We start from the raw sequence: 11,536 nt of genomic DNA, 5'->3' as shown, positions 1-11,536 counted from the left end.
ATCCATTTGGGAAAAAATTGATAGTTTCCTACCAAACAGTCACACTGTGATAGAGACAGTGGTTCCAGACAAACGACATACGTAACGTTAGCTTCTTTCTTTGCCTTCCTCTCTATAGCCGCCGGGGTCTTCACCATACCCTACTGGGGGCAATATAACGTGACCTCTTTTATCGTGATATGCATCTTATCATCTTTGTAGAAGAATCCAGGACGATTTCCTTGGGCAAACTAGGCTTCAAAAAAAGCCTACTCATTTAGGTTAGGCAACCTAAGACAGCAGGTTCCACTCCACTTGTTATAGAGACCATAGTGGAGTAAATGTCTTATTATAATCAGTACTTAAAAAGTATAATAAAATTAAACAACTTTTAACACAACGCAATAATGGCAAAGACTATCAATCATTTGAACAATGTTTCTTATGTTATTGTTGTGAATTGTGCATATCTAAGCTCTACCTCAGCGCCATCTTCATCATGTATTGAAATAAAACTGGGAACAAAACAAGATCACTGAAACTAGAGCATCTTATAGACGATATTCCGATGAAGTTTAGAATACTTCAATCCATTTGGGCTAAAATGCTATGTCCTGTAAGAGCTTCATACAGACACAGGTGTCTGTAGTTAGATATAAACTACATGCAACTGAATTGAAAACACCCCTCAAATATATGCTTTGATGCTAGGGTGTGACTAGTACCCAAACTTTCACCATGCAAAGACCTCGATCTGGCACCGCCCTAGGACATTGATCAACAGTTGCTTATATCACTACACCATCTGATATATGCGCAGCAACCTACAAAATAAGGACTGAGATCTTCCAACCAGTAAGACCGGATCATACACTAGAGGAAAGTACCACCTTAATGTTTCCTAGTAAATCATAAGATTAAGCCAGCAACATGATCCATGTACATCAAATTTGTCCCTCAGGTTCTGTAATATCAATTGGATATGCAGATGAATAGCCTATGCAGTATGCACATATCAATCACAACAATCAAGTGATCCATAAAATCGCTACACAATTAATCGTGGACGTCCTAAATCTAGATTAATTCATGACCCTCGCTGTTTCAATTATATTGATTTCCTTTTTCTGCCAAGGATTTCATTAGGCATAACATCATAGTACACAACAAATAAAGCATTCCCTTGCAATCCTGTATAGACATAGCAGCATCCTGAAAGACTCTTACATCGGAAAATGCCCAACAATGTACCAAAACCACATGGTGCCTCGTCAACCAACTGAATAGAAGGCAAGGACATTAATATAAATATTTTCAGCTCACATAGATCTCCACTTCAGTAAATGTCCTTAGGCCATCTGACTCAAGTGCTCAACAGATCAAATTTTAGTGCTTATATGACAGATAGCAGGTTGATTTCAGGAAGGAACAATTACCGTAGAAAGGATGCTTCAAGACAATCCAGTTCATGCGAGGGCTATTAAAAAGCAACTTAAAATGACAGTCATGAGGCGATCACTAAATTAGAAGCAAAGCTTCTACAGCAGCAGGCAAGGGTTAACCCAAACTTCAGATCTTCATGCAGTTATGCTCTTGAAATGTAGTAATCAGAAGACCAATATATATGCCCTTCAATGCAAACCGAAATTAAGAAAAACAATTAGAATTTTAGATAATCTAAATAGGGTTAAAATAAAAAATGAAATACTGGAACAAATACTGAAAAAGAGTGTGTTGAAAAAATCACGGAGTCTTGCAGGCTAAAGCCATTTCTACTTACCTAGGTAGCACTGTGGCCAAAGCTTGTATCCGTTCATGTGGACAAAACTAACCATACATATCAGCTGTGGGCTTCTATATGGACTTATCTTCATCCATATTCAAGAAATCAGAACGAAATCAGAAAAACATGCATCTTGGAGTAAGACTATACATAACAATCGAGGTGAGTTTGGCATTGTTCCAACACATTCCATACTATCAAAACCATTTTAGAATGTTAAAATGATTGACAATCATTCAACAACAAGCAACAAACAAATCAACCTTGAATCCATCACAGTATCATCCTTGTCAAAAAATCATCATTATAAGATACCTAGGTATTTAATATTAAAACAAAACTAAAATCAGCAACAAGAAAAAATGTGGCGGAAAAAGCTATAACTCGCAGACAAATTTTGGTTTCACAAGAAACAAAAGGCGATAATATAAAGTGTAGAGCAAGACCGATTCTACTTATTCAAAGATCACATTGTTAAACTCTACTTTAAATAGATTTGTATCCTTTTAAACTAGAAAGTTGTATCCTTTTGTTTTAAAAGTTACGTTAAAATTAGCTGTCAGAATTGCCTATAAAAAGAGACAATTATGACATGGTTTTAATAATGAGAAAACTTCAAGTCTTTCTAAAACTTTCTCTTTTGTATTCCTTCTATCAAAATTCTTACAGAAAGTAATATATAAATTTTGATTCGCCGTTTATTCTTGGTTAGCTACCAAGAATATGCGATCAAGTAAGCCCAAGAAACAATATTGCAATCACATTACTAGCACTAAAGAGCAAACAATAAATTGAAGACCAGATGATTGATCATTGCCTCAATCTACTTCTTCAAGTCTATTTTCTATCAACAAGTACTGCAAGTTGATTTTTTGTTTACATGTTGATTAATATGCATGTTTTGTGTTTTGTAGAAACCAGATCATTAGAGTAAAGAAGAACAAAAATCTTAGGAACTATTTAGGAGCTATTTAAAGTGTTCCAACACACATTTCAGAAAGTGGGGCACAGGTTCTTTCATGAATCAAACAAGCTCCTAACTTTTTTATCTAATGAGATAATCTACCAGCTGTTACAGAAGCAACTGCATTGAATCCACCATACGGTAGCAGAGCACAGGGCTCAGAAGAGATCGAGATCAATGAAACAGAAATAATATAACTTGTACAGACTCCAATGTCAAGCATTAGCAAGCTTAGAGCCTTAGACACAATTCAAAAATCCTACATAAGAATAAACAGGAGATACAAAATGCTAGTCAAATTAAAAACTAAGAAATTTATATGATTTTAAAAGATGCAGTTTATATGCTAACTTTACCATGATGTTTGATGGGGTATATCATACACAAATGATCAATCAGATAAATTAGTTTCACTCTAAATTAGGCCTTTCCTCCAAACCAAGACACAGGCAGATTCGAAGACATTAAAGAAAGCAGACATGTCTTTTCAAAAGGTCAAAGAACACTTGAGGTGTTCATAAACAAGAATATGGCCTTTCCTCCAAACCTCAACTCAACAAAACACTCTGATCAGAAAACTAGAAGGCATCTTAAAGAATATTTATCAAGCAAAAACTGTCCTAAGAAATCCGTGGCCTGATTGAAACACTCGACTTGGTAATATAAAAATCACATACATATATTTAAAAATCTACGGAAAAATCGAGAAAGAAACCAAAAAATCCTTACAGCCAAGTAAATGCAATGCTTCCCATCTCAACTATCGACACTAAGAAGTAGCAAAACTGTGCATTTTAACTAGAATATGAACAATATGATCGACAGTTTGAAAAAAGATGTAAAACAAAAAACCTCATTTCTTCTACAGCTAAAAGAAAAAAAAAAGAAGAAAAGAAAATCAATGTGTCGTAAGAAAACTCACATTTCTGTGATCCACCCTCCGAAAACAGGTCCCAATATTCTTGTTCAAATACCAAATTGTAATCGGGTCACGTTAGTGTAGTCCCTCTATGCTTCCGCGTTCAAAAATCACGGATCACCCCGCGTCCAAACTCAGCAAAATGACTCGGTTCGTTTTGTCTTCAAGAAACGGCGTCAGCTGAGTCATCGGTAGGTAGCCACCAAGGGAGGGAATCCTAGCAAGTGCCTTTTTTTCTTCTTTATTTTTTCCTGGAGTTTGGATTTGTAGTTTTTCCTTGTGGTGTAATTGGGCAATGTTAAGTGTGGTTTCAGTTTGGGCCTGGTCTTGGGCTATGTGTACACGTTTGTGTTTAACTTTGAAACACACACACTCGTTGTTTTTGCCCCATTTGGGAATGCAGCACAAATGTTGAACAAATATTTTTAAGAAAATTAATTTTTATATTATTTTTATATACTTATATAAAAAATAAATTTTAAAAAAATATATTATTTTAATATATTTTTAAATAAAAAATATTTTAAAAAATAATGAATATAATTCTGCTTGTACTCACTAGAAAAAAACTTTTATTTTATTATTAAAAAAAAAACTAAACCACATTACATTACAGTTAGAATTAAACAATATTAATTACGGTCCCATTATTTTTTATTAACATTAACTGATGCTTTTAGAACGTCAGGGGAAGGACAAGATAATTGTACAGTGCTACACGCAGCTTGGATAAAAGAAATCTTGAATATTAAAAAAAATATCCAAATATTTTTAATGTATTTTTCAACTGCAAGAAAGATTTTAATCAAAATCCAGCTTAACTAATTAACCTTCAAACCTTATAAACTTAATCATTTTGTAACATGATTTCAAATTAAATCCTATGAATTATTCTAAAATAACCTCATCGATGTGACAAATTCAAATGTAATCTTGATAATTAGTAAAAAGATAATTTAACAAATTCAAATATAATCTAGATAACCTCATCGATCTGACAAAAAGATTTTTATTATTTTATTTGAGAACAAAGTAAATAATAAATAGAGTTTAATAAAATAATATCTAAAATATATTATTAATTAATTTAAGATTTTTTAAAAAAATGTTAAATATATTTTAAATTAATGTGCTCGACATGGTTAGGGTTTAGTATTGGGTCAACTTCTGAGTACAAATGATGCATCAACCTCAAATACAAGGTTATACCAACACTCTGAGCTCCTATTAAACATTAAAAAAGAAATTAAGTATCAAAGACACTTGGATTCACAACTACACACACCTAGAAAGGCACCACTTCAAGGGTGTCACTTTTCATGGCAACAAACCTATCAACAAAAATAAATATACTTTCATTGTGGTTTGGGAGGTAGTCCTTAATTACATCTGTTTCGCTTTTTTTGCCATCTTTTTTTCTAGTTTTGAGAGGGATATGTGGTTCTACTGGCTGAAATTAAAAAAAATAAAATTAGGCCACATTAAACTTCCATTTACTATAAAGGTATTGGGCATCATCACAGTAAATTTATAAGATAAATTCCAGCAGTCTCTCCACTTCTCTTTTAAGCTCTTCATATACTATTTAAGGTTAAAATCTTTAAAGATGATAGGGCACTGAAAAGTAGACTCACTCATGTGGAGAATAATATTGAATATGCTTAAGCAACACAATATTCAATGCAAATATTGATCCACTATTTGATTTCCTTCAATATTTGCTGAAGAACATATAACTCTTTTGTAAACAAGGAACAACAACTAGTTGAGCATGCACACTGGCATGTCATGAATTTCTAGGGAAATTCATTACAAAAACTTGGGCACTTCCATTTGATAAAGATTTGCTTGAAATCTTATTTAGGCATCTTTATCATAGATACAACTCTCCTATAAAAATAAGAAAAACAAATCCATAAATAATGAAATGCTCTCATCATTTTCAAAGAAAAGTTGTTCTTTTGACTCTAAATTTATCAAAATTCAACAAAAAAAAAAAAGGATCCATTTTCTTTAACCAAATGTAGAGAATTAGAATGGTGGTTCACCAAACATGTATTATTGATGAATTTTGTATTGAGAAGACATGAAAATATTAGTTAGGATTTACTACTTCCATGTTGGATGACTTTGGGAGAGATTAATAAACTCAAAACTTCTTGTGAATATAATTTATTTTCAAAGATATCAAGAACACTAAAGGGAGGTATGTTTTCTTCGATCCAATTTCATACAATTTAATTACTTATAAATTAGAAATGTTCATAATCAAATCAACATATGCCTATTCTCATGCATACCAAAAACACCAAGTGAATTACATTCTTTTGTTTTCTATGCTTCAGTTCATATCATTTGATTGTTGGTGAAATTATCCACATTCCAACCATTTTAGAATGAGATACCTATATTGTCTAAAAGATTCATATAAAACCTTTAGAGCTTTACCTGGAATCAAATTCATTTCTACTCCTTTTCAAGTTCTTATATTAATGCAGTAAGTTCAAACATTAAGTAACATGCGAAGAAAATGGTAAGATAAATATTTAAAAGAGAAAAATTAATGAAGAAAATCCACCAAGAGATAAATTCTTACAAAGGTATTGTAAACAAACCCCAACTCAGTTGAGAATCAAGTGGAAAAGATGAAAAACCAAAATTGACAAATCCAACGATGATGGTTAATAAGGCAAAAAACACAAACAAAGCAACTCAATCAACTTTTATATTATAAGTGAAAACAATGGAACACCATGTAAAGAGAAAGAGAAAAAAATAAATTGCCAAACCAAATATAGGATATGAGGAAAAAAGACAAGAGTTTCACAACAAATTGCATGATAAGGGTCTCTCAATGTTAGGCAAATTGTAGTCCATAAGAAAAAATTGATTCTCACCTCTAGCCAAGGAATAGTAGAGCCATAATTGCTTATACAGTAAAAGAATAGTCTTGGTTTAATGTTTTTTTACTAACCTATATTAAATTTGATGTTAAAAAAGAAAGAAGCATCACAGTTTCGAACAAAACCAATTATTGAAAACCAAAATCATTTAAATTCTCTACATTTTTACACCAAATTCATTAGACAAAATCCATCTCACCACATAAGCATCACCAACAACACCACCATCTCCCACATCGGCGATGTAAGAGAAAACCCTTTCTTTGAACCTTTCTCTTCTAAAAAATAACTCTTTTCTTCTATTTTCCTTCTGTCGATTCAGTGCCTACATCCCTTCTCTTTCTTTTGTTGGTTTGGCTTACAAAAAACATGTGAAATGAACATTGTCAACACCACCATTTTCCTAACCAGTGATGCAAGAGCAAGGCCTCCTCTCTACACCTCTTCCTTATCTAGTGAGTCTTCCTTCCCTCTTTCATCATATGTCTAATTTACCTTCTCACTCTCCTCTCTCCTCTACCATTTTAGTTCACAAAAAAGGCATGGATTTGAAAAACCTAAGGTGTACAAAAAAAGGAGGAAATGTGGTGGAGGAGGGCACACGTCCACACAAAAAAAAAGATAATTATTTTTTGTTCATTAACTTGTAAGATTTCAATGAGTTTTCCACAGAAAACATTGTTGGAATTCATAGTTATGAAATTATCAAACTACCTTCTTATCAAAGCAAGTTATTTATGTTGGTCCAGGGTGAAATAGTAATCTCATTGTGCAAAATACACAGTGAAACACTGAGATCTTTTAGCTTTATATATAATATAACTAGACCTGTTACGTTATATGTACCTTTTTTATCGTAAAAAATATTATCTAGGAGCCGCAAACATGTTTTAAATAAAAAAGAAAACTCTACTCTTTGGTTATAGCCCTGATTTGTCAAATAAGCTGATTTTATTTTAATTAGATGAAATTTTTTTAAAAAAATCACGATAACTTGAGAAATAAATCATTTTTCATGAGCGGAAAAAATAATATAGTTTAATTTTCAGCCAATTAAATATGGAATGATGAAATTGGATAAAAAAAATGAACAAAAAATACCCGAGTCAATCCGAGTTAGTATGATAAACATGTAATATCGAGTCAGTCTGTGTTAACTTGTCAAAACCTGTATCACAGGTCATTAGGTTGGGAAACCTAATAGGAAAGAAATAGAAGAAAACTATATTACAATATTTTTATCCAATTAATTAGGTTGGGTTAACATGTCAAGCCCTGATTTGCCAATTTTTTTTAAAATAATATCGAATAATGAAATCAAAAAAGAAAATAAGCTAAAAAAAGGATGTTAACCCCCATTAACTTTTTAAACATGTGACTTGGGTCATTAGATTGGAAATAACATGCATGAAAACACCATAAAGCCCAATTCTCAACAAATCAAACGTTAAATGATGAAATAGAGGGAAATTCAATTACACAAAAGAATCCAAAACAAATTATAGTAATTAAAAGAATAAGGATAAAAATTAAAATATAAAATACATTAGATGGAAACTACAATTTTTTTATTGGAGGGTGAAATCAAAAAGAAAAATAACTCTAACAAAAGGATAAAAAAAATAAGGACCAAATTGAAAAACAAAATAATGACAAATTGGGATTGAATGATGAAATTGAAAAGAAATAAAACTTTTACAAAAAGGCTAACAACAAAAAATAGAAATAAAAAAATAAGGACTAAAGTTGAAATACCAACAACAAAGAGGATCAACCTATAATTTCTAGGGGAGGAGAAAGAAAAGAAGAAAAAACAAAAGAAAATCCCACCGACAACAAATTGTCTCACCATTGCCGACACGCGTTGCACCACTATGAAGAGCATACAAAGGCGATTTCAATGACACAAGGAAAGGACTGTTTTTACTACAAGGAGGCGCCACACGCACCACCCAAAGTGCGAGGGCACCTCCCACGTGCTAGTCATTCTCTATACACGCAAACAACTTTTTTCATTAAAATAATATTTAAAAAGACCAAATTCCCCTCCATAAAACTGATAATAACATAAAAAAAACATAGTGAAAAGACCAAAATGTCCATGGACGCTTGTTTTATTTATTTTTATTTCAAGGGTAAAGTTGTCATTTTACCGTGTTTTAAAAAGTGAAAAGACATAAACACCCATGTTTTTCAGTTTCAAAATTATGACTTGGAGAATAATTGAGTCATTTTACTCTGTTTAAAAATTATAAAAGAACGTATATCCCTGGTCAATACTTTAATGATTAATGGACCATGTAAAAAAAACTGAAATGCCCCCAAGACCAAGGCCATTGATTTTTTTATAATAATAAAATGATAATTACAAATAGTAAAATGTGTCTATGTACATTATAAATCTTCCTTCCCTTTTAGTTTTTTTTTTTTTAATCTTTATATGTACCATACCTGTTAATAATATATTTTTAAAATCACTTGAAATATAAAACTTAATTTTTAATGGATGTTCAAGATAAGAAGAAGATATACCAATTGAACAAAAAACATATATATTTCTTCTCCATTTTAGTGTACTGCATAGGTCTTTAGGTTTTGTTTTAATTTGCAATTTTAATGATTATTAGCTACATATCTCTTCAAATTCTTATCTAATCTATACCCTCATCATAAAAATTAATTAAACACAATTATTAAAAGCTTAATTTACTTTTGAAATTATTATCTACATCACATGTGCAATGGGTTATACTTGGGCTATGATGGGAGGGAGCTATTTTATTTTTACAAAAATAGTTTAGTTCAATAAATTTTCTTTTAATACTAGAATTTCTACTGGTATGTAATTGGGACAATTGTGATTGGGTATATCATTAATTTCTTCATTCCACACTCTTTTTTATTTTGTTACCAAACATAATAAGATACATATTCCTTGATTTTAAAAAGTTTCTATGTCTTTCTATGCCCTTTTCAACTGTATATCATCTATTTTCAACCTGGTAACACTTCATTTTTTGAGAAAAAAATGTTGAGATTATTTTTTAAATTGATTATGCTCAAGTCTCTTTCTATCATACACTAAAATCATTACCATTCATTATAAATTGGAACACATAAATTGTGTAAGAACAACCAGGAAAATAAAAGAAGAGAAAGGGGAAAGATTCTTCTTCTATATATCACAAGGAGCTTGTCACTTTTGCTACTAATCTTTCTAGTGATTCCAGAATCTCAAAATAATACATCCATCCATGGATGATGATAACTAAGAAGCTCAAGAGGAAATTGAGAGAGGAAAGAAATCCGTTTTCATATGGCGACTCTTTTTTTCTTTTTTCTTTTTTCTTTTTCCTTTCTGTGACATACAAATTAACTAGACAAAAACTAAGCAGTCCCTAAGTCCATTGGCTGCAATATTCCCATTACCTGAAGCACCCACAAAAGTAACCTGAATATCCTCACACATAACTTTGATGCTTAAATTCCTTTTCCACCATAAACCTGATCTAAACGTAGTCCAAACCAGCATCCTGAAATTAAAACTCACTGATCCATTGCTCCTTTCCTTGGCCAATTTATCCACCACCCAGTTCTCCACCAAGTTATCCTTGTTATTCTCTGATAGCTTGGCATTTATTACACCGCTCGTCTTTGTTTCCAGGGAGAAAGGCCGGGAAGTTATAGCTGAAGCAAGAAGATAATCTTCTTCGTAAAACACAAAGTTTTGTAATTCACTAAATTCTATTTTCAACCTGGTATTCGGATTTCGAACTGTTAAATTCGCTTCCCAATTAGCCGTGAAGGTAGGCAAGGTGGCATTAAGATTCGATACCGAGAAGTTGTCAACGTGAAAAACAGGAAGTTGAGGGCGCAATACAAGCCACATAATGATGCTTGACGTAAATATTAACAACGTCAAGAATATTATCGTTGTAAGGAAGCATCGTGAGAAACCTGATGACCTTTCATATCCTTGTTGTTGATGTACTGTTGCGTTATAATAGGCTGCTGCAGGTGGTGCTTGTGCATAGGGATAATAACCTGGCGGTGGATAACCTGGATATTGCCCTGGTGGTGGTGGTGGATAGTCCATTGAAGGAGGATAACCCATAGCTGGAGGATATCCTGCCCCTGGATTAAGATCATGGCTTGCTGAAGGTGGAACGTCATGATGGGTGCTTTCGGATGATTGATATTCTCCTTTGTTGTGTTGTTGATTGTGACTGGATTCAGAAGCCATAGTGATCAATGATCTCTCTCCTCGAACAATTCCCGGGAGAACGAGAGAGAGAGATCAGTGGGAGGCAGAGATTTTAATCTTGGGGGATGGAACCAATTAGGAGAGAACAAGAAGAGAACAGAGAATTGTGGGTGGCATAAACGCGTATAAAGGGTTTGTTGCATGCTAATTTTAAGCTAAAATAGACAAATGGAATAGGTTCGCATGTCGATGATATTGATGTATTTAGCCGTATTGGGTTTCCTTTCTTTCTGTGGCAGTTAAATATAACTATCTAATTAGGTTAGACAAACACTAGCACGCGATTTCCAGCTATATCTATTGATATGATACGAAGATTCCAAGAAATTGAGAGACATGCATTGTCTGTAAATCAAAAACAGAAATCAAATCCAATAAATGTTTATAAGAAGATACTCATTCCTGTTGTTTCGTCTATGTTTTGAGAAGAATCCCATATATATATTTTATTCTTTATAGAGTAAAATCCAAATGGTTATATATATATCAGGAAATATTAAAAGCATTCATATTCATCCTCACTACTAATAGAGTGTTTAGAAGTGTGGTAAATATTTTTTTTCAAAATGTTTTCGCTTGGAAATAATAAATAAAAATGTTTTTTTTATTTTTTAATATTTATTTTTTGACATCAGCACATCAAAACAATAAAATATTACTAAGAAAAACTAATTTAAAATAAATTTTTTTTCAAATTTTGATGAAAAAGAGATTCAACCTGAAT

At 32.1% G+C, this 11,536-nt stretch overlaps 1 protein-coding gene and 1 long non-coding RNA gene across 3 annotated transcripts; both read right to left on the bottom strand.

Annotated features, from left to right (window-relative positions):
• Nucleotides 1–406: 406 nt before the first annotated feature.
• LOC18100612 (uncharacterized) lies at nt 407–3,913 on the bottom strand. Of its 2 annotated transcripts, XR_002982290.2 has the most exons (3): nt 3,649–3,909; nt 1,760–1,847; nt 407–1,608 (listed from the first exon to the last, which is right to left on the bottom strand). It is a non-coding gene; the product is annotated as an uncharacterized LOC18100612 (long non-coding RNA). The 2 variants fall into 2 exon arrangements; XR_008059609.1 differs by having other exon boundaries at nt 1,760–3,913.
• A 5,712-nt stretch (nt 3,914–9,625) lies between these two features.
• Nucleotides 9,626–10,927, bottom strand: LOC7484693 (uncharacterized). Its single transcript, XM_002309210.4, has one exon. The coding sequence runs from the start codon at nt 10,789–10,791 to the stop codon at nt 9,925–9,927; it is 867 nt and encodes a 288-aa protein (XP_002309246.3). The 5' UTR covers nt 10,792–10,927; the 3' UTR covers nt 9,626–9,924.
• Between the last annotated feature and the right edge of the window lie 609 nt (nt 10,928–11,536).

Source organism: Populus trichocarpa, chromosome 6 (genome assembly GCF_000002775.5).
Source record: "Populus trichocarpa isolate Nisqually-1 chromosome 6, P.trichocarpa_v4.1, whole genome shotgun sequence".
Taxonomy (NCBI): Eukaryota; Viridiplantae; Streptophyta; class Magnoliopsida; order Malpighiales; family Salicaceae; genus Populus; species Populus trichocarpa.
Note: the sequence above shows the minus strand (reverse complement) of the source record. Positions and strands in the feature narration are given on the sequence as shown.

What these genes read in the sequence shown, in the direction of transcription:
- LOC7484693 (XM_002309210.4), bottom strand. Translation starts at nt 10,791, where the DNA reads ATGGCTTCTGAATCCAGTCACAATCAACAACACAACAAAGGAGAATAT.